Consider the following 23,442-nt stretch of genomic DNA (forward strand, 5'->3'; position numbering starts at 1 on the left):
AGTTGATCATCACACAATGTTGTTAATACTGTGTACAATGTTCTCTCGGTTCTGCTCATTTCACTCAGCATCAGTTCATGTAAGTTCTTCCAGGTTTCTCTGAAATCTGCCTGCTCATTGTTTCTTACCGCACAATAGTATTCCATTACATTCATGTACCACAACTTGTTTCTTCTAGCCATTCTCCAATTGATGGGCATCCCCTTAATTTCCAATTCTTTGCCATTTCTCTCCATTTCTTGATGGATTTTTTTCTTTGTAATTATAAACCTCATATATGACCTGTAATAAGATCTATAAGAGATGAATCAATAAAAAATTCTGGTGAACTGAGGATTTGGTTTGTATTTGGGCACAGAACTCATGTTTGTTTTTCAGTCTTTGACTCTTGCTAGAAAACAATCAAGGAGCACATAAACTCCTTAAGAGCAGGGGCTGGTGAGTTTTTGTCTCTATATTCTCAGCACCTAGCACATAGTAGGCATTTAATCGATGTTTGTTGGTTGGTTAGTTGGTGCTCTATTCAGTGCACTCAGCAAGTGGTATCATTAATATTCTTCAGTTAATTTGTTTGGGCCAGAAAGCCTGAAGATATTTTCTTCCCGCCCCCTTTATTTTTTTTCTTGACTAGGTAAAAAGAGGCCTTTCTTTGCCTCCTGTCTTACCTAGCCTTAATCACTGAATGGGTATTGCCTCAGGCAAACTGAGACCTGTGAAAGGCCTTAGCTTAACAGGCCAAGGTTTCCTACTGCATTTGACCATCTCCAGTCTTCCTTTGCCACTGGACCCAGATGGTTCTAAGGAGAGAGTAAGGCTGATGACTTTGCACAGCCTTCCCTCATTAAATCGAATTCAGTTCAAGTCATGACATCACCAACCTGATGTCATGGGTCCTCTTTGGGGAAAGGAAGGACAAACAACAACAATCTTAATTTGAGGTACTGAATTTGGCGGTAACAAACCTGTAATTGAACCATGTCTCGGACGCTTAGTAGGTGGGTAAGCACAGACAAATTACCTAGCCTTTTTGGACCACAGTTTCCTAATCTTTAAAATAGAGATAATACCTGTTGTACCTTCCTGATTGAATTACTCTGAGGCTCAGATTAGGTGTTTTATAGATATCTTGTTAGGTAAGATATATCTATAAGACACCTAATTTAAGCTATATCAATATCTATATCACTATATGGCTATCAATATCCTATCTATATTCATATGTATGTACCACTTTTAAAACTTTACAGTGCTATGTAAATAAATGTTAACTTTTTTTTTAAACCAGGAAAATCATGCCCAAATCCAGAAGCATTACCGAATGGTCAGATTGAAGTGCCAGAGGATATTCTGTTTGGTTCACAAATTGAATATTTTTGTGATGAAGGGTAAGTTGTTTCTTAAGGAAGTGGAGTGTGAGTTAACTCATTTAGTTTAACAATCATTAGTCTTGTTTAACTCAAGCACCAACCCAAGAAGTATGCCTGAAGGTGTTTACAAAGAAGTTTGCTACTTTTTTTTAGAAAACACACTCTTCACATTACTGAAGGAGACTGATAGGGTGAGACCTCCACAATGCTCACCTTCCTCCTTTTTCTCTGCTGGAAATGCCCACAATGAGCCATGAGCAGGGAGTTCTGTGAGTGGCTTAAAGCCTGAGTGGTCATCATTTGTTTGATTGTGATCCACCAGAATATTAGACTGCTTCAGGGTAGTGGCACTATGGTCCTGTGAATGCTAAATGTACAAGAACTGCTTGTTTTCTTTTGTTGGCATTTTTTTGTTTGTTTGTTTTTTGGCCAGGCAGTTGGGGTTAAGTGACTTGCCCAGGGTCACACAGCTAGTAAGTGTTAAGTGTCTGAGGTCGGATTTGAACTCAGGTCCTCCTGACTCCAGGGCCAGTGCTCTATCCACTGCACCACCTCGCTGCCCCTGCTTGTTTTCTTTTAAGGATAGTTCCAAAGCAAACGTTGGAAAGAATTGAGTACTAATTGTAGTACAATTAATTGTAATTCAGTACATTTTATTCAACAAATAATTATTAAAAGTCTACTATGAGGGAGCAGCTTGGTGGTACACTGGATAAAGCACTGGCCCTGGATTCAGGAGGACCAGAGTTCAAATCCTGCCTCAGACACTTGACACTTATTAGCTGTGTGACCTTGGGCAAGTTACTTAACCCTCATTGCCCCACCAAAAAAAGAAAAGCTTACTATGCACATCTCATACAAGACTTTGGAGATAAAAAGATGAAAGTGGATTCCTCATGGAACTTAATTTTTTCCCTACATTAGTAATATGGGAAATTAATGGGAGTATGAAAATAGATAATACTATAAAGGTATTTTTATTAACTGTCCTTCTTCTAGATACCTTTTACCTAATCTGAGTTAATAGATACTTTTCACACAGTAGCTATTAAATAAATATATGCTGTAGTGTATATATACTCATATAAGATGTGGTCCCTATCCTCAAGTAGCTGACGATCTATTTGGAGGTACGTTACAGGCATATAAAAAAGTTAATTATCTGAATAAGATTGGTATGATAGTAATATATAAAATAAACATTTATGCCAATAGGCACTACAATTTCTAGAGATTGCTCTTGGTTGAGATTGCAAGGAAAGATTTCGTAAATGAGATGACTAGCCCTGGAATAATGTGTAAAATTAGGTAGGCAGATAGAATGGGGAAATGTATTCAAATTGGAGTAAATAATATAAGCTAAGCACAGGCATTTTAAAAATAAGGTATGGAGACACTGAGAAAAAACTGTCTAGGAAGGTCAGATTCATGTCGAGTGTGTTTACTTTTTGCTTTTTAAGGATTGGGTATTGGGGCACAATAGGTAGCTTTATTTGATCAAATCCCAGCAATTTCAGTTGCCACTTTGATGATGTATTTCTTGAACTTTTATCAAAGCTTTGATGTAACTGTAGTTTTAGCAAGATGGAGGGATGTACCAACCTCCTAGCTTATCCTAGAAGTCATATTGTCCTATAACATTTCCTCTTATCTTCAGCTATGAATTAATAGGTGACGCTAAAAGAATGTGTGAGGTTCATGAAAATAAAGTTCTGTGGAGTGGTGAAGTTCCATTTTGCAAAAGTAAGTAAATGATGGATTTATATGTTTAAAGATTTTTGAGATGTGTATTTGTAAATTGTATGGCTTTCCTGTTTTAATCTATTATTCAAAATGTAAATTGAAATGTTATTCATCTTCAAATGGTCTTGACATAGCATGGTAGTGCAGTAATCCCCAATTTATGAATTGGTTTTGTTTCTAACATTCATTTATGAACAGGGTTCTCATTCAGCTCACCAAAACATATTTAATCATTGTGTTAGTGACTTATACTAATAAAACCAGCCTGAATTCTAGGTCTTAAAAGTTCACAGGAAAGGGAGTATCATTTCTTGGGGAAAAGACAAGGCCAAAGCAAACTATAGAAATAGACCACTTAAAAAAATTTTTAAAGGGGCAGCTAGATGGCGCACTGGGTAGAGCACTGGCCCTGGATTCAGGAGGACCTGAGTTCAAATCCATCCTCAGACACTTGACACTTAATAGCTGTGTGACCCTGGGTAAGTCACTTAACCTTCGTTGCCCCGCAAAACAAAAACAATTTTAAAAAAAGGAAAGAAATAGACCACTTTTCCTTTGTACATCTTCCCATCTCCTAGAGCCCTTCATTCTGCCCAGAGACGCTGATACTCTGTATTCAGGCCCACCATCCAAAATATTCCCTACTCTCAAATTACCTACTTGCTCTTCTCCCCCATTTCTGCACTTAGGTATCCTATTCCTTTTCATGTTGCCATCTCAGCTAGGAACAACAGTTGGAACTAATTTACACTATTTCGGTTCAATAATGCAAATATTTATTACGTGCTAGCAGTGTAAAACATACTATCCTAAGCACCAGGGATATCAAGGGAAAGAATAATTCTGTCCTCAGAAACCTTTGAATTGGGGTAGCATTTAAGAGGAAGGTGGGATGTGACTTTAAATAACCATAAGATGTGTTGAAGAGTGAGATAGCACTAACAGCTAGTGGAATCAGGAGAGATTTGTGTACTAACAACATTAAATCTCTTAATTGGTGAGATTTCAGGAATTTTTGACATAGTGAAATGAGAAAATGTTTAAAAAGATCTTTTTGAACAGGGATATGAGGATTCTAGCCAGGCTTTGTTCCCTTCAGTTTATTCATGTCTTTAGACAGCAAATATTTATTAAATATCTGTTATGTGCAAAATCAGAAGCACTGAAATAAAGATAAAACTACCTTCTAGGATTTTACGTTGTATGTTTGATAGCACATGAACCCAGAAAAGTAAATATAATTTGAAGAAGGGGAGGGTAAACTAACAACTCTGGGATCAGGAAAGGATTCCCAAAGGTGGTAGCACCTGAGCTGAACCTTAAAGGAATAGAAAGAATCTAAGGGGTGTTTATGTATTGGGATAGGGAGGGGTGTGATGAGTGAGAGCTGAGGAGGGGATTTCACGCACAAGAGATAGATTATTCAGAAGCACACCAAGGTTGGGCAACAGATAAAAGGCAAGGAGGATCAGACCTAGATTATTGGCCATATGAGTGCAGAAGAGAACGAATGTCAGAGAAGTGGAAGCAAAATCGTTAAGACTTTGCAGAGTCATTGGATACAAGGGGAGGAGGTTGGGAGAAGGATGAGTTAAAGGTAAATTACAGGCTTGCTAACCTGGGTAATTGGGAGGATGCTTGTGCCCACCACAAGAATAGGGAAGCTTCATAACTCCTTTTCTTCCTCTTTCTGGAGCCACACTCTTCAAAGACTTGCCTCCCCTTCCCCCCCCCCCCATTTCACTAAGCCTGTATAGTTTTGTGTTTCTTGGAAAGTACATTCACTCTGCATAGCTGTATGTAAATAAAGTATCCTAATGCCTAACAAACATGACTGTAGGCCTTCTCTCCCATATTCTCTTCTGTTAGCTAGATCCTTTTTCATCTTTTACTTATGCAGCAAAATGGTGCTTATAATGCTCCCACCATCTCCCTCTTTGCTCCTGCCAAGCAGATTCCGGTAATGATGATAAAACAGGCTTGATGTCCTAGGGGGTCCATGGGCAGGGGCTGCTCTTGGCCTTTTCTTTCTCTCAGCCTACCCCTTCACCTCCTTCACATAAGCGCTTCAAGGCTAATCCTGACTGGGCCAGTACAACCTTAAGTTGAGTTTCAACTAAATGGTTATGGTTTTCTGCCCTCTGGACAGAATGTTCTGGTTCAGCAAGTGAATAAAAGAAAATTCTTACATATCCTTTTTTTCTTTCCCATAAGTGATTACTTGTGGACCGCCTCCAGAGATCCCAAATGGAAAGCACAGTGGTGCCCACAAGGATATCTTTAACTATGCTGAGACGGTGACTTACAGCTGTGATTCAAGTGGTCGAGATGGATTTTCACTCATTGGAGAAGCCACCATTTTTTGTAAACAAAATAAAGAATGGAGTAATTCGCCCCCTCAATGTAAAGGTGATTGATGGATTTCTTTAGAGTTTTTTTTTCCTTCTTGAGCTAGAAAAAGTTAAAGACTCCTTTGAAAATAATCATAATGGGTTTAGCAGTATGTATGGGTAGAAATGATGCCCATGTGTCATAGTTCTTTTTAAATCTTCCTTTAACTTAACTCAGTATTGCAGGTACAGAGTTAAAAACTGATTCTTTTTTTTTTTTGGAAATGTTATATCTTCCTCAGGTTGGAGATGATTTGTGAAATGTGTGTTTTGGGGGGGGGGGTCTATAACAAAATCGTGTAGATATTCAAGGTATTTGATTAGGATTCTGTTTTGAGAAAGTCTGTACCAATATTTTTGCATAAAAATTCAATACTAATTGTGAGAATATTATCACTACAAACAGAATGAAAATGTTCACTTACTATCCCTACATAGCAGGTTTACATTTGTGTTATTTGTCATCATTGTATATGGTGAGTGAAGTTTGCTGATTCAGCTTTAAAGAAATTTATTCATTACCCAAAGAACCAGAGCTAGTATTAAGATACATGTCTAGGGGGCAGCTAGGTGGTACAGTGGATAATGCCTTGGATTCAGGAGGGCCTGAGTTCAAATCCGGCCTCAGACACTTGATACTTCCTAGCTGTGTGACCCTGGACAAGTCATTTAACTCTTATTTCCCGGGGTGGGGGGGGGGGTTAGAGATACTTGTCTACTCTTTGGTGGTAGGTGCCAAAGTCACTTAGATCAGGCTAAGAGGTTTAAGCTCTAGACATGGTTAAGTTTAAGAAAGGAACATCCTTTTCTAAAAACATTTTTAAAATTACTTTAAATGTAATGATTTTTAAAGAGCCAAAATTAAACAATACTATTAGCAAGTTCTAAGGTAATGATGTTACATATAAAGTAAGCTTTTATTAGCTAATAATAATATAAAATTTCTAAGGAAAATAACATCCAATGTGCCTTTAGGTCCCTTTTTTTTATTGTTACAAGACATCATTTTCATCTGATTTCAGTTTTATTTCTAGACAGTATAAATAACTCTTTGCTAACCTTCCCTGAATCCTTAAAGTCATACCCTATCTATTACTTATCTTTAACTATGAGAAAGGTGTAACATCAAAAGCCTTTGTAGGTTTTTACAAGTGTAAACTTGTAAAAGTTGACTTGACAAAATTGTTTTATGTTTAGGAGCTAATCCATCCCCCCTAGCCCCATTCCTTTTTTTTGGGGGGGGGGAGTAAGGCAATTGGGGTTAAGTGACTTGCCCAGGGTCACACAGCTAGTAAGTGTCAAGTGTCTGAGGCCAGATTTGAACTCAAGTCTTCCTGAATCCAGGGCTGGTGCTCTATCCACTGTGCCACGTAGCTGCCCCACCATGCCTTTTTTAAAAAAACATACTGACATTAACAAGTATGTTACTTTTTTTAAAATAGTCTTTTTTTAAATGTACTTTATTCTCCCACCATGGAGTTGCAAACTGGTCCAATTCTGAACAGCAATTTGGAATTATGACCAAAGGGCTATAAATCTGCGCTTACCCTTTGACCCAGAAATGGCACTACTAAGCCTGTTTCCCAAAGGGTTCAAATAAAAAAGGAAAAGGACATATAGGTACAAAAATATTTATAGCAGCTCTTTTTGTGGTGACAAAGAATTGGAAATCAAAAGGATGCCCATCCATTGAGGAATGACTGAACAAGTTGTGATATAATTGTGATGAAGTACTATTGTGCTATAAGGAGTGATGAGCAAGAAGGTTTCAGAAAACCTGGGAAGAAGATATATGAACTGATACAAAATGAAGTAAGCAGAACCAGAAGACCATTGTACATAGTAACAGCACTATTGTACAATAATCAACTGTGAATGACTTAGCTGTTCTGATCAGTATAGTAATCCCAGATAATTACAAAGGACTTGTGATGAAAAATGCTATCCACCTCCAGAGAGAGAACTGGAGTCTGATGCAAATTGAAGCATAATTTTTTCACTTTAAAATTTTTTCTTTGTTCTTTTCTCTTTTCTTTTTTGCAACATGGCTGATATGGAAATGCGTTTTACATAATTCCACTTGTATAACAGATATCACATTTCTTGCCCTCTCAATGGGTGGGGGAGGTTTAGGAGGAAGGAAGAAAATTTGGACCTCAAAATTTTTTTTAATTTTAAAAATAATAAATTTATTTTTAAAAAAAACCTATTTCCCCACCATACATACAGGCAGAAAATTAGTAGGCTTGAGTTCCCACTGTGACCTGATCCATAACTTTATTCCCTCCCTTCCCAAACTTGCATGAGATGTATTGTGAGAGTTTATGGGCAAGTCTCTTGAGTGAGCGGACTAGGTTAGAGGACTGGTTAGGCATCAGGGTAGGTGTAGTGCTTCCTCTCATGGAATATATTAAAAACAGTATTGTTAGATCAGGATAACTGGGGAATTTGGAAGATAATTACAACCAGTGCAGATGTTTATTTTTGTGGTAGGAACAAGAGTGGAGTGCAGAATATCGTTTGTGGTAGAGTAGAGACCTTTTTTTTCACCTACAGCCTCTTGCCCAGCATATCTAGTCTCCAACAGTCTTCATGTCAGACCATTGACTCAGAGATATTCCCTCTTGTCCCAATGATAAAAGAGCTAGGGACATTATGGTAACTAGAATTGAGATTTTTTTTTTTTGCACTTCTGTGTGTGATTTAATTTTTAAATCTTTCCCATCCAGTTCTACTATCAGATAATTATTTTGGAAAATATTACACAGTACCGTGATGTAGAATTGAATCTGTTTCACAAGATTGCCCTATACATCTAGTAAAAAAAATCACCCTTTTCCCAAAACTACTATACTTTGTAGTTGAGAAGGTAGTATACATTATGCTCTTCATTTGTGAGGAGCCAAATTCATTTGGCTCACCTTGGCTTCTAAAAAGCAGTAAATTATAGTATACAGGTAATTAATGCTCTAATCTTTAAAAGACTTTTCAAAAACTAGTTTTCCACTCCATCTTCAATCCTAGGTTCTAGAATTTAGAGCTAAAAGCAACCTTATCACCTGGTTTAGCCCTTAATTTTTACAGATAAGGAAACCAAAAGCCAGGAGTGAAGTGATGATAATCAAATTCTTAATTCATTGCTCCTTCTTACTCTGCTATCTCCTTGGCAGTGAAGATATATTTGGGAAATTGCCTGTGGAACCTCACAACTGAAGTACATGTTCTCTATCCTCAAGCAGCCTGACATGGAAGAAAGAACACCTGATTTTGAGCTCAAGAACCTTTATTTAAATTCCGGGTGACCTTGGGCAAGCTTCTTGCCCTCTGAAGATGGCTCTTCTCTGGTTCTTTATCTGTAAAGCAGTCTTTAATTAATTGCTCTCCAAAGGTTCCTTCTAGCTGGAAATCCTCTGATCCTGGTATTTCCTTAGGATGCAGGATATGCTTACATTTTATATGAAAACCCCTTCATGGCCCATGTGCATGTTTCTCAGAAAAATTTATTTTTATTTGACCTTTATTACTTTTCTCTTTTTTAAAAGAAATCTATCAAATTTTTCCTTTTCGGGGCAGCTAGATGGCACAGTGGATAGAGCACCAGCCCTGGAGTCAGGAGTACCTGCATTCAAATCCAGCCTCAGACACTTAATACTTACTAGCTGTGTGACCCTGGGCAAGTCACTTAACCCCAATTGCCTCACAAAAAAAAAAAATTTCCTTTTCTTTTTAGCAAGTGGCTCCTTTTGCAGATGATTTTCCTCAGTCTCCCCCAGGATTCTTTACATTTTACGAACTGCCTTTGATTCAAGATCTTTCAAAAAGCAATTTGTAGGGGCAGCTAGGTGGCACAATGGATAGAGCACCCGCTCTGGATTCAGGAGGACCTGGGTTCAAATCTGGACTTTGACCCTTGACACTTACTAGCTGTGTGATCCTGGGCAAGTCACTTAACCCCAATTGCCTCACCAAAAAAAAGGCAATTTGTAGTTTCTTTCACAGACTACTCCATTTTGACACTTAAAATATAGAGAAAAATTAAAGTTTTAAAACAAATTCCATGATTTCATTAGAAAATTTTATTCTTTTAATTACTGATAGGGATTTATCATAAATTATGTAAATGGTTTTATTGATGCATCAACTCACCATGAGAAAAAAAATTTCATGAGCCAACCTAAATCCAACTTGGTATACATTTTACTGAACACTTAAGATAAATGAATAGGAAAAGTTAACTATAAGATGGCATTTACCTGGGGCAGCTAGATGGCGCAGTGGTTAAGCACCGGCCCTGGATTCAGGAGTACCTGAGTTCAAATCTGGCCTCAGACACTTGACACTTACTAGCTGTGTGACCCTGGGCAAGTCACTTAACCCCCATTGCCTGAAAAAAAAAAAAGATGGCATTTACCCTTGCCAATCAAACTATCAAAGAATTCTTTTTATAGAGCTAGAAAAAAATAGCAAAATTCATCTGGAAGAATAAAAGGTCAAAAATACCAAGGGAATCAATGGAGAAAAAAGTAAAGGAAGAGAACTTAATAGCACCAGATGTCAAATTATACTACAAAACAGTAATCATCAAAATAATATAGTACTGGATGAGAAATAGACATAAAAAACACATGAGTAAATAATCACAGTAACCTAGTGTTTGATAAACCCCAACATCCAAGCTATTGCGTCAAGAACTTGCTATCTGACAAAAAAAACTTGAAGGCAGTCCAGAAACTAGGCATAGACCATCATCTTACACCATATGCCAAGACAAGCTCAAAATGGTAAATGATTTAGATATAAAAGGCAAGATAAGAAAATTACTTGTCAGATCTGTGGATAAGGGAAGAGTTTGTGATCAAACAAGAGATGGAGAGGATCGTGGGAAGTAAAATGGATAATTTCATCAAAAGATTTTTTTGCACAAATAAAACCAATGTAGCTAAAATTAGAATGGCAGGAAACCCTGTGGGGGCGGGGGGATTGGGGAGGTGTACTGCAAGTTTCTCTGGCAAAGGTTTCATTTCTCAAATATATAGGAAACTAAAGAGCCATTCCCCAATTGACAATAGATCAACAGATGTGATCAGACAACTTTCAAAAGAAGAAATCAACACTTTTGATAGTTATTTGGAAAAAAAAATGTTCTAAATTGCTCCTGATTAGAGAAATGCAAATTAAAACTGTGAACCCATCAGATTGACTAACATGACAGAAAAGAAAGGAAATGACATGCTGGAGTGGATGTGGAAAAATAGGGACACTAATGCACTGTTGGTGGAGTTAATGTACTGATCCAGCCATTCTGGAAAACAAGTTGGAACTATAAAGCTTTTTGGGCTATAAAGCTGTATATTTACTTTAACCTAACAATACTGCCACTATGTCTATATCCTAAAGAGGTAAAAGGAAAAGACCCATATGTTAAAAAATATTTATAGTAGCTCTTTTTGTGTTGGCAAAGAACTGGAAATTGAAAGGACGCCCATCAATTGAGGAATGGATGAAGAAGTTGTGGCATGTGATTGTGATGGAATACTTTTGTGCTATAAGAATTGACAAACAGGATGGTTTCAGAAAAATCTTGGAAAATTTAAATGAACCCTTGCCAAAGGAAATGAGCAGAACATTTTATGCAGTAACAGCAAAGTTGTAACGAGAATGAACTGTGAATGACTTTGCTGTTCTAATCAGCTTGATGTTCCATGACAATATCAAAGGATTCATGATGTTAAATGTTCTCTATCTCCAGAAAGAGAATGGTTGAACTCTGAGTGCAGATTGAAGCATATGTTTTTTCACTTTACTTTTTGTTTGTTTTTCTTTTGCAACATGGCTAAGATGGAAATATGTTTTGGATGACTTCACCTGTATAATTAGTTTTCTATTTCTTGCCTTCCCAATGGGTGAGGGAGGGGCTAGGAAGGAAGGAGAGCATTCAGAACTGAAAATACAATTTTTTTTTAAAAGATGACATTTGCTCCTGAAATGATAATTTATTACATGATGGAATTCAAGACCTTGAAGGTAGCCATGGATGTCACATAATCTAAACCCTTATTTTACAGATGAGAAAACCAGGCCCCACTGAGGGGATGGCATATGTCCAAGCCCACATAAGTCTTAAAAGTGAAGGCATTTGATCCTTAGTAGCCTTAGTGATCCAGTGATTATTTTACTGGACCTTGAGTTCTTTGAAATGTGATATATCTGAAATCAAAATGTCATTTACTTTATATTTTAATTATGTTCATCATTTATTTCAATGGGTATTTTTTGTTGTTGTGAATAGTTTCCTATTTCTGCGTTTTGTGTCCTGGAGGTACCATTACACACACCAGCTACTAATCGACCCCTCCTTCTTCAAAGCAAACTTTTCCAAAACTTTCCCATTTTCTTTTGTAGAAGTCATATGTAAAACTCCACAAGTTGACAATGCAGTCCAGATATCAGGATTTGGATCCATTCATACTTATAAGGACACAATTGCTTTCAGTTGTAAAGATGGTTATACCTTACAGAATAACGACAAAATTACCTGTGAAGCCGATAATAATTGGAGCCCTGAACTTCCGGTTTGCAAGAAAGGTACAGAAATTTGTCTTTCGCTTCTTTCACTTTGCTACTTCTAGTATGAGTAACAATGCATTGTGATTCTAAGGAAGTCATTTCATGTGTGCACCTTGTACTGATTTGCTGTGGTGTATATATTCACCAGTGTATCCTGCTCGAATTGTCAATATTTTTCAAGACTCACCTCAATTGGGGCTTATTATTTGAGGACCTTTTCTCATTTTCTTCATTTTAGTGTTCACCTTCACTTCCTCAAGAATAAGACTTGCCATTTCCATTTGCATTTATATATTTTGTGCTTATTTTGTGCATGGAAACAGATGCTTCATACATAGTTTAGACTTGAACCTAGACTTTTCTGGCTTTCAGACCAGATCTCTATCGACCACAGTGATTCTTGGGCCTTACCTGTCTCATAAACCCTATTTTTTCTGTGCCCTACTGCTCACTCCCATATTCCTATCCACCTCCCTTATTCTGCCCACCACTTCAGTGTCCCGTACAAGATATACCCACTCCTTCCACTCTGCTTTCGGAGTGCCAGCAGCTCTGTAGGAACAAAATTTGCTTTCATCTTAAACCTGTTTTTTCTTTCACATTCCTTCCATATTCTTTCATTTTACTGAACCCTGGTTCCCTTCTGGTGACACAGGGAACCTGTCCACCCTTTCCAGCACTGATTGTACCTTCACTCTCCCTCTCAGTGGTCATGGTTGGGAGACTTGAGATTCCCCTTGCTCCTTCTGGCCTCTTCTATGCCATCCCTTTATTTGCCACCATCACTTAAGTAACCTCTCCTCACTCCATATCTTCTACCTAATTAAGATTCTGATAGCTGTTTTCTACCACCTTCTAGAACATTCTTATTCTTTCCTCCCTAAGTTCAGTCCTGGGCTCACATTCTTTGCACCTCGCAGCTCCTGCCCTCATTCTAGGGGACTTCAGCATACCTCTTGATACACCTTCAAATGCCCTCCTCACCACTTTCTTCAACTTACTCTTTTCCCATGACCTGATTCTCTGCCCCACCTCAACTACATACAGAGATAGTCATAGCCTTGATCTTTTTTTTTTTTCTGGTGAGGCAATTGGGGTTAAGTGACTTGCTCAGGGTCACATAGCTAGTAAGTGTCAAGAATCTGAGACCAGATTTGAACTCAGGTCCTCCTGACTCCAGGGCCAGTGCTCTATCCACTGCGCCACCTAGCTGCCCTTCACTCCTAAGAGCAGGCAGTGTTTGGGAATGCCTTCTTGAACCCCAATCAGTTGTCATTTCACCTCTCCCTCTTCCTGCAGCCCCAAACTTTGTTCTTTGTTCACACCATGACTTCCAGTCCCTCCACCTCTTGGTTCTTTCCTAGGACATCACCCAAGTGTTGTCTTGCCTCCTGTGCCCGACTTGACCCATTGAGGAACTAATGCCTTGCTATACTGTCCTCTCGAGGCCCTCGCCTCTTTTCCCCTTTGTAGTCTTTCTCTGACAAGCCTCAGCTTTGGATTACTCCTATCATTTGTTGTCTTGTGCTCCTGAATGAAGCTGGAGAAAAATCACAAAAGCATGCTAACTGGGTCCACTACAGATTTATGTTACATTATCTCAACGGGGCCCTCACTACTGTAATGTATTCTTTTTATACCTCCCTAATCAGTTCACATCCTGCTCATCACAGCAGCTTTTTCAGACCTTTTCATCCCTCCTCAGACTTGCATTACTTTCCCTTCTCTCACTCTCTAATCTGAGAACATTGCCTCTTATTTTACTGAAAATAACTGAAGCCATTTGCCAAGAGCGCCTTCATCCCTTATGCTTCATCTTTTATCACTCAGATGTAATCTGCTGCCATCTCATCCTTCACTCCTGTCTCCCATAAAGAGTTGGTTCTTTTCCTTGCCAAGACTAGCCCTTTTCCATGCAGAAACGATCCCATTCCATCCCTTTGTGGCGATTGGCCCTTCTGCCATTCCAGCTCATTCAGTAATTTTCAATTTCGCCCTGTCTTATGGTTGTTACCCTAATGTCTTGAAACATTCTCCTGTCTCCCCCTTCCTCCAAAATCTTTATCTGATTTGTTCATCCTTTATCCCATATATTTTCTCCCTTTTGTGGTTAACTACCTGGCACGGCCATCAACAATTGGTGTCATTTTCACTTCCTTTCCTCTCATTTCTGACCTACTCACTCACCTGAAACTGCTCTGTAAAGTTACCCATGATCTCTTACTTGACAGATCTAATAGTCCTTTCTCAGACCTCACCCTTTTTGACTTATCTTTCAGCCTTTTTATGATGTTTCTTTTCTCTAGGTTTCCATGACATCAGTCTCTCCTGACTTTCTTCCTGTCTGTCTGTCTACTCAGTCTCCTTTGCTGTCTGTGTCTTCATCCAGAGCATGCTTACGAACTGTGGATGTTTCTCAAAGTTCTGTTCTGGGTCCTCTTCTCCCTCTGCTCATTCATTTGGTCATCTTGTCTCATCAGATCCTATGAATGCAATTGTCTTTTTTCTGATGATTTCCAAATTCAGTTATCCAGCTTTAACCTCTCTCCTGACCTTCAGTTTCTCATCTCCAACTGCCTATTGGACATTTTGAAATGGACATTGCATAGATATCTTAAGCCCCACATGTCCAAAACTGCACTCATCTTTCCACCCCAAACCTCCCTTCTTCCTAGCTTTCCTATCACTGTCAAAGGCACCACCAAGTTCACCAAGCTTGCAATCTAAGTATCATCCTTGACTCCTTACTTATTTCTTATTCCCTCATGTGCAATATGTTACCAAGTTGTGTCAGTTATATCTTTACAACATCTCGTATATGATACAGTAATTCCTCTAACACTGTGACTACCCTAGTACCCCCATTACCTTATGCCTAGACTTGCAGTAGCCTCCTGGTTGGTCTCCCTGCCTCAAACCTCTATCCACTTTAGTCCATCCTCCAATCAGTTGTCAAATTGATCTTCCTAAAATGCAGGTGTAAGCATATTGTTCTCCCCCTCCCCTTCTAACCATTAACTAATTAATGGCTCCCTGTCGCCTGCAGGAGCCAATATAAAATCCTCTGATGTTCAAAACACTCCATAACCTGGGCGTCTTCTATTTTTCTGGGTTTCTTAAATGTACTTCCCTTTGTGATCCAGTGATACCTCCTTGCTGTTCCTTGCACAAGACAAGGCATTTTTACTGACTGTCCCCTGTACCTGACGTGTCTTCATCTCCTGGCCTCCCTGGCTTCTGTAAAGGCTGAGCCAAAATTCTGTCTACAAGAAGACTTTCTTTCCCTAAATGCTAGTCTCTTCCCTCTGTTGATTATCTAATTTGTTTTAAGTTTGTATGTGTATATCTTTTTTTGTACGTCTCTCCCATTCAACTGTGAGCAGAGTCCCCGAGGGCAGGGTCTTGTCTTTTTATCTGCCTTTTTTGCCTTTCATTGTCTTCTCAGCTTTTAACACAGTGCCTGGCCCATAGCACATGCTTATTAAGTAGTTGTTGACTGAGTGACAATAAAGAGAAGTTATAGGAATTTTTATTTAAGGAAATGAAAAGGCAAAACTGTAACTTTGTATTAAGAGCAGTGATTCTTAAACTTTTTGACATAATCTAGTTTCTTTTTTTTTTTTTTAATTTCTAGTACCTGTTCCTTCTCCCAGTGAAGAACCACCTGTCTCAAGTAGTCCAGGTTCGGTGATTCCTCGTGTAGTATATATTGTTAAAAAATCTTATTGTTCTTTGGGTTATCATTCATCCACAATCTTCATTGAACCCTAAATTCAGTGGTGATACAAATGAAATAATATGTGCAGTGCAAAGGGAAGGGAAACAGGTTGTGGTTCAGTTCCTCCCCTATGTCTATTTCTAGTGGTATTTCATGACTCTTGCTAGCTAATCTTCAGTAAGGTAACACAGCAGTGCCTTAGGGTTTTTTTCATTTTTCAGAGTTCAGTGCATTTGTTGTATTCTGAATTTTTAGAGGTGCTTTGACCAATGCAATATTCCTAGCACTCACCTGATACTCTGTCCTGATCTTGTTTAGAATCTTCACATGCCCTCCTGTTGCTCGGAGAATGAATGGAGGTAGCGGTCCACCTCTGCAGATGGCACCTAGATCTTTCATTAGTCATAAAATCATAGCAGGAAGGGACCTTAGAGGCCATTTAGTTCAATCCCCTCATCTCACAGATGAGGAAAATGAGGCCCAAGGAAGGTATTATCGCACAGGGAATGGGGATTAAACTCCCATTGAAGGCAAAAGCTTCACAAAATCTTACAAAATAAATATATAAAATTTTCAAATCCCCTTTCTCTCCCCCCATTCTCCCCCCTCCCCGACCAGCAGCACTCATTAAAATACTTAGGTAGGGGGCAGCCCTGGATTCAGGAGGACATGAGTTCAAATCCAGCCCCAGACACTTGATACTTACGCTGTGTGATCCTGGGCAAGTCACTTAACCCTAATTGCCGGCTCCCCCCCCCCAAAATACTTAGGTAGCATTTATAAGTCCTGTAAGTGCTGTCCCATTCCCAGCATTCATTGTGTCAAGAGGAAACAGGCATTGTTTTTCACCTCTTCCAGATTTATTTCTTCCTTGTTGGAAGCCTTTGATTTGTAGTTACAGTGGAAAGTATATGGTAATTGACAAAGTGGGAGAAATGTTGTTTTCTAGAAGTAAATTAAAAAGGACTTCAGTTGTCAGCAGTTTTGATCAGGCCTTCTAGCCTCTGTCCAAAGGGAAATGTATTTCTAGTTTTGAGGATCAAATGTGATAACACATCAGTATTTTGCAAGCCTTTAAAAAGGTTATATAAGTGTTAGTTCCTGTCAACAGTGATAAAGATATGCCTTGAATTTTCTCATAAGAAAGAGTTCTAAAATATCTGGGCTAGGAATTAATCGTATGTACTGGTAAGTACCATAATTGAAAGAATCTTTGGTCTAGGATTCCCATATAATATGGGCATGGTAATACCCAAATAGGATATGGGTACAGATTCTGTGGATTTCTGTGGGATATAATATAATAAAAGGGATCACCTAAAAAAAAGGATAGCCTACATTTTATGAAGATTAATTTTTTTATTGACGGTCACTTTTACTTTGGCAACTCATCTTTTCTCTTGTGTCCATTGTGAATAGATGTTTAGTAATGTGTTTTACCCTATCTTATAACCCAGTGGGTATTTAATTTTATTTTTACAGTTTTTCATAGGAGTTGAGCACCCATTTACTTTATAGAAGTTTGTAAAGTTTCCGTAGTAATGAGTAGAGTTTACAGCTTATTAAATAGAAAAGAATATTAATTGGTTAATAATAATCCAAGTTTATCAGGCAAAGAGAAATTGGAGTTTTTGTTTCTAAAGATTACAAATACAAAACTTTAGCATTATACCAATGAAGCTAGAGCGATGGTTTCTGAGGTGTTTGTTTCTGCGTTGTTTTTTTGTTTTGTTTTGTTCTGTTTTTTAAATTCAATCAGCCTTTCTGTTTGGGGTTTTTCTAGGAACTACTATTACTTTCCAACCAGAGCCACCTGTCTCAAGTCAACCAGGTTCAGTAATATCTCATTCAGCGTTTTTTATACAAATTTGAGTTGTTTGTAATGCTGTTTACCCACCATCTTGTATGTCCCCAAGCATTAGGATGCTATCAATGATACTAGGCATCAGTAAAGAGGGAGGTGGAAAAGCATGTGGACTTCTGTGTCTCCCTTTGATGACTGCCTGAGTGGCTCTTTCTGGCTATTCTCTGGAGAAGTGACAGCTGCCGTGCTGATCTCGGGCTTTCCATTCTTCAGGGTGCATGTAATTTGGTGTATTTTCTCACTTAACAAACACTCATTAAATACCTACTGTGATCAAAGTTCTGTACAAGGTTAAAACAGTTCTGAGGTGACCTGGGAAATTCCCCATTTCCCTGTTTTAAGTGAACCACAGAATAGACTTAATTTTTTAATTAATATCTGTTGTCTTTATATCCCTGACCCACATTTCCCAATGAATCCCTTCCAGAGAGGAGTCCTCTAAAAGGGGGTAGGGGGAAACAGTTCAGCCAAACTAACCTGTACATTGCTTCTTCCATACCATTGTACAGAAGAAGTTACTTTCTCACATCTCTGCACTGGGACATGCTCAGTCACTGTAATATCTCAGCATTTATAGCATCATAGATTTTGAATTGGAAGGGACTCAGAAGTCATCTATCCGTCCCATACACCAAAGGAAAGCCCACTATAACATACCTAGCAATTGCTTGTCCAGCCTCTGCTGGAAGACCTACCAAGAGGGGGAGCCCATCTACCTCTAGTCAGGGCATTCCTCTTTTGTTTTTTGTTTGGTTGTTTGGTTTTTTGCAGGGCAATGGGGGTTAAGTGACTTGCCCAGGGTCACACAGCTAGTAAGTGTCAAGTGTCTAAGGCTGGATTTGAACTCAGATCCTCCTGAATCCAGGGCCGGTGCTTTATCCACTGTGCCACCTAGCCACCCAGGGCATTCCCCTTTTGGACAGCTCTGATCATTAGGAAGCTTCCATGACAGCAAGTCTGACTTGGCCTCTTGACAGTGTAGAGCTCTTTGCTTATTGGGCTTCCCAGTGGGATCAAAATAGAACAGGTCTGATCTATCTCACAAAGGTAGCCTTTGAAGGGATCAGTGACAGACAACACATCCCTCTGGATTCTTCTCTTTCCCAGGCTAACTGTCACCAGGTTCTTCATCTCAAGGCCCTTCATCACTCTGGATGCCCTCTTGGATCCTCTAGCTTGTCAGTGTCCTTCATAAAATGTGGTACCCAGTATTCCTGATACAGTCTAATGAATGGCAGAGTGCAGTGGAACTGTCACCTCCAAATCCTGAAAGCCCTGCTTTTCTTAGTGCAGCCTAAGATCACATTAGCTTTTTTGTCTGCTCCATCATACCATCAATTCATTAAGCTTGTACTCCAATGAAAGCTTCAGATGTTTTCAGAATAACTGTTATCTATCTATGGCTTACCAGTATTATATTTATGTAGTGGATTTTTTTTACCTGAGTGCAAAATTTTGCATTTATCCTATTTGAAATTCCTCCTACTAGATTTAGCTCAGCATTATAGCCTATCAACATTTTTTTTGAATCCTGATTCTCATTCTTTTTTTTTGGTATCTCTCAGATTTCTGTCATCTACAAGTTTGAGCATACCATCTCTGCCTCCATCCAAGGCAGTAATTGAAGTGTTAAAAAGTATAGATGCCTGGAGTATGCCACTGGAGACATCCCGTTATACTGACATTGAAACAACAGTTACCCTCTGAATTCAGTCACTTCAGAATCTGTCTGACTGTATTATTTAATGCATATCTTTCCATCTTCTCCACGAGAATAGTATGAGATATTTTTCAAGTTCTGTTAAAATATGGTAAACTCTATTCACAGCATTCCTCTCAAGTGTACTAGCTTAGTAATCCTATCAAAAAGGAAAATGAGATTGGTTTAATTAAGACCTGTTCTTGATGAAGCTGTGCCTGGCTCCTTCATTACTTCCTTCTTTAGATGTTTACCAACCATCTCTTAATGATCTGTTGTAGTATTATCCCAGAAATCAAAGTCAAGCTGTAGTTCACAGACTCTTATCTTCCCTCTTGTGAAGAATTGGGACAATATTTACCCTTCTTCAATATTGTGGTTTCTCCCATTTTCCATATCTTTCAAGTTTCACTGACAGTGACCTGACATTCACATATCTGCCAGTTCTTTCTGGACTCAAGAATATAGGCTATCTGGGTCAAGTAACTTGAATTCATTGAGGTCACTTTCTAGTTCCTTAACTTGATGATTAACTCTCTGGTAGTGATTTTTGTTCTCTCATTTCCAATGTGATAGTCATCCTCTTTTTTTTTTTTTTTTTTTTTTTTTTGCGGGGATGGGGGGGGTGGGCAATGGGGCTAAGTGATTTGCCCAGGGTCACACAGCTAGTAAGTGTCAAGTGTCTGAGGCCAGATTTGAACTCAGGTCCTCCTGAATCCAGGGCCGGTGCTCTATCCACTGCGCCACCTAGCTGGCCCTAATAGTCATCCTCTTTTTGTTGAAAAAATAGAAAACCAAATAAGGATTGGGCATCTTGCCTTCTCTTTGTTGACAGTTTTCATTACCCCATTACACCAAGGAAAGGTCCTCTCCCTCTCCCTCTTTCTCTTTTTCTCTTTCTTTGGTTCTGGGAAGGCAGTTGGGATTAAGTGACTTGCCCATGGTCATACAGCTAGTAAGTGTCCGAGGCTGGATTTGAACTCAGGTTGTCCACTGAGCCACTTAGCTGCCTCAAAGGTCCTATTCTTTGATCCTCTTTTTGTCTCCCTAAATACCAAAGCAAAAGGGGAAAAACTACAAGAACTAGGAAAACATAGAAACAAAAGGTTTAATTGAGGAATGGCTGGACTTTGAATAGAGTAAATGATTATTGTTTATCACTAATAAATAATAAAAGGGACATTTTCAGAAAAAACTGAGAAGACTAGTATGAGCTGATACAGAGCAAAATTAGTAGAATCAGGACATTTTATGCAATAACCACAAAACTATGAGGAAAAACAATTTTGTAAGACTTAAGAGCTCTGATCAATATAATAACCAGTTGTGACTCCAGCAGCAAGTCTGCTATCTACTTTCTAAAAAGAAAGGTGATAGACTCAACTTTTAGATGAAGACATATTTTTTTTAAGTTTTATTTATATCGGAAACAGTTACAGATTTTTCCCAGGTTATGAGAGATCTCTTGTAAGAAAACCGTTAAGTAAGCCTAATAATATAAAGGCCTCATCAGAAAGTACATGCAGCATTTCATATATGTAGTATGCCTCTCACTTCTCTGTTTTAAAAAATTAACAGAAAATCTTTTTTTTTTCTTCTTCCCATGCCCCAATCATTCAAAAAGAAACATGTCATAACAAATGTACACAACCAAGCAAAACAAATTTTCTCTATGGCTTTTTATGAATATCTGTCTCATTCTGCACCCTAAATCAGTCACCTCTCTATAATTGATAGCACGGTGTGTTTTTCAGTTAGTCCTCTGGAGTAGTGAATGGTTAATGTAGGGATCATAGGCAGCTTTCAGAGTGTTTTGGATTTTGACACTGCTGTTATTGTATAAATTGTTCTTCTGGTTCTGCTTAATTTTGGGTTCTGCATCAATTAACATAGTCATTTCCATGTATTGACATATATTTTTAACATGGTCAGTGAGTGGATTGCTGTTTTGCTTTACTATGATTGTTAAAAGTTTGTTTTTTTTATTTTTCTTTACCCAGCTTGGAGGGGATTTAAATGGGAGAAGTATACTAGTGATTGTGTTGCCAAAAAAGAAAAAAAGGGTCATTGAGTCATTTTTTTAAATGCACAGAGATCAATATTAACCGAGTTATTTAAATTCTTTTAAAATACTCCTTAAAGGAATAACTGTATCTATGAAGGAATTAAGTATTCTTTGGAATTATTGACCCCCATATGTATTTTGTAATTGAGACTTTTCCCTTTTATATTTCCCTTCTGGATCTTATTTATCACTATATGGAAATTCTATTAATTTCTGTGAATTTATTTGTAACTTTATACTTGACTGAAACAATCAATTGTTATAGTTTATTTATTGATTCTTAAGCAAATCATGTCATCAGAGAATAGGGATAGTTTAGTTAACTCTGCCTCTAATATCTTTTTTTTTTCCTTACTGCTGTTGTTAATATTTCTGGAACTGTGTCAAATCACAGAGATTTTATTCCTATATTTATTTATTGGGAAAGCTTCTAGCATTTTCCACTGCATCTAATGTCAGCATTGACTTATAAAATTTCAATGATTAAAACAAAACTTTAACAGCTGATAAAATCTTTATAAAGGAAAATAGAAATTGCAAGAGTTTTCCTTTTAAGAGATCAAAGATAAAACAATAGTGATAAGAATTTCTGTAATTGTTTCAATTTTTGACAAAATATACTTTCTTTTTTGTCTTTTCCAGGGCCTTCTCTTCCTCCCAGTAAGGAACCGGCAGGCCCAGGTTCAGTAACTCCTCGTATAATATTAATAATGCAGACAGGCAAAGTTACTAGCTATAGCCCAAAATATTCTGTCAAGAAGAGGAAAATGTTAAAGGCTAGAATCTTCTTTTATTCTTCCTCTGTTTTCATTTCTGTGTAGTGGTTCTTGGTGGTTATTCCTTGGTAAAGTGTTGCTTCTATTGCAAGAGTTCTTAACCTTTTTTGTGTTATGGTCACTTGTGGCTTCCCACAGTGTCTGGCCCATAATCAATGTTTAATAAATCCTTTTTATTGACTGATTGGTAGGCAAGTGAAGTCTGTGGACCTTAGAAAAATACATTTGCTTTAAGTAAGATACATAGAGTTACAAAGGAAACTAGCTATTGAGATACAGTTAACAAAATATTTTTTTAAAAGTTCACAGACACCAGGTTAAAAACACTCCTTTACTTGGGTGAGGTGCACTGTAAGCCTAGAGCTTTTCTGAAAGAGACTGGACCTTTAGTTACTTTTAACTTGAAGTGATTTTCCATCATCCAAGCAGTACCTCTGATACTGATGTCATCCCTTATTTAATGTATGCACAGAGTTCTTTTTTGTGCTATTTTAGAAATAGTGGACAAGAAAAAATAATGGGAAAATTCACAAAACTAAGTTATGTGATTCTTGACTAATGGCACTCTGGTTTTTCAGGGACTTATTTTCCCTTCTGTCACACTCTTTGGTTTCATTCTCTCCAGATCTCGGTTTAAAGTCCTAATAATTCTTCATGTAAAGGTCATTCCCTCATCTTTAGTTAGTGAAGGAGAAAGATGTTAGATTTAAATGTGATTCTGGCCTTCCTTCTCGGGGTGCAGTAAAATTTGAGCCTTGTAATGGTATATGGTTACCTGAGGCACAATCTACTCATTTGTGCTTTTGTAAGTTGAATTGTATATAAACGATCTTGAATTTTTACGGGGCCATGTTTAGATTCCCAAGTGTGATGGCAGTGCACATGCTCTGCCATTTTGTGAGCATTTTTAGAATCTGCGGGATAAGGACTTTGCCTGGTTCTAGATGTTAGGCAAACATTGTATTTAAGTGAACTTCAGTAAACAATTTCATGGCCACATACTATGAAGTTCTTAAACTTAATTATAATTGGGACACATTTTTTATTTCTATCAAAAACCAAGCCTGAACCAGATAATGGAGGAAATCATAGAAATGGGCATTGCAGTAACATAGCAAAGCATTCATTTATTTTTCTTCTACTTTAATCGTCATGATTAACATTTACTAAGCACCTACAAAAAACTAGGTTGCTGCTGTTTTCTGTATCACATGCTCTGCCATAAGCTTGAAAGTTCATTAAAAGAGTTCAGT

At 38.0% G+C, this 23,442-nt stretch overlaps 1 protein-coding gene across 5 annotated transcripts in view; it reads left to right on the top strand.

Annotated features, from left to right (window-relative positions):
• The window catches only part of LOC122725718 (membrane cofactor protein-like), a 55,588-nt gene that overhangs the window by 20,869 nt on the left and 11,277 nt on the right, over nucleotides 1–23,442 (top strand). For 3 of the 5 annotated variants that reach the window (XM_043962967.1, XM_043962969.1, XM_043962971.1), the window contains 7 exons: nucleotides 1,286–1,385; nucleotides 3,025–3,110; nucleotides 5,325–5,519; nucleotides 11,903–12,085; nucleotides 15,702–15,749; nucleotides 17,569–17,616; nucleotides 22,056–22,094. In XM_043962967.1, the coding sequence (XP_043818902.1) occupies nucleotides 1,286–1,385; nucleotides 3,025–3,110; nucleotides 5,325–5,519; nucleotides 11,903–12,085; nucleotides 15,702–15,749; nucleotides 17,569–17,616; nucleotides 22,056–22,094 (699 nt within the window). The remainder of the gene's footprint in view (nucleotides 1–1,285; nucleotides 1,386–3,024; nucleotides 3,111–5,324; nucleotides 5,520–11,902; nucleotides 12,086–15,701; nucleotides 15,750–17,568; nucleotides 17,617–22,055; nucleotides 22,095–23,442) is intronic. The other 2 variants (XM_043962968.1, XM_043962970.1) reach the window with 2 other exon arrangements.

This window comes from Dromiciops gliroides, chromosome 4 (genome assembly GCF_019393635.1).
Source record: "Dromiciops gliroides isolate mDroGli1 chromosome 4, mDroGli1.pri, whole genome shotgun sequence".
Lineage (NCBI taxonomy): Eukaryota > Metazoa > Chordata > Mammalia > Microbiotheria > Microbiotheriidae > Dromiciops > Dromiciops gliroides.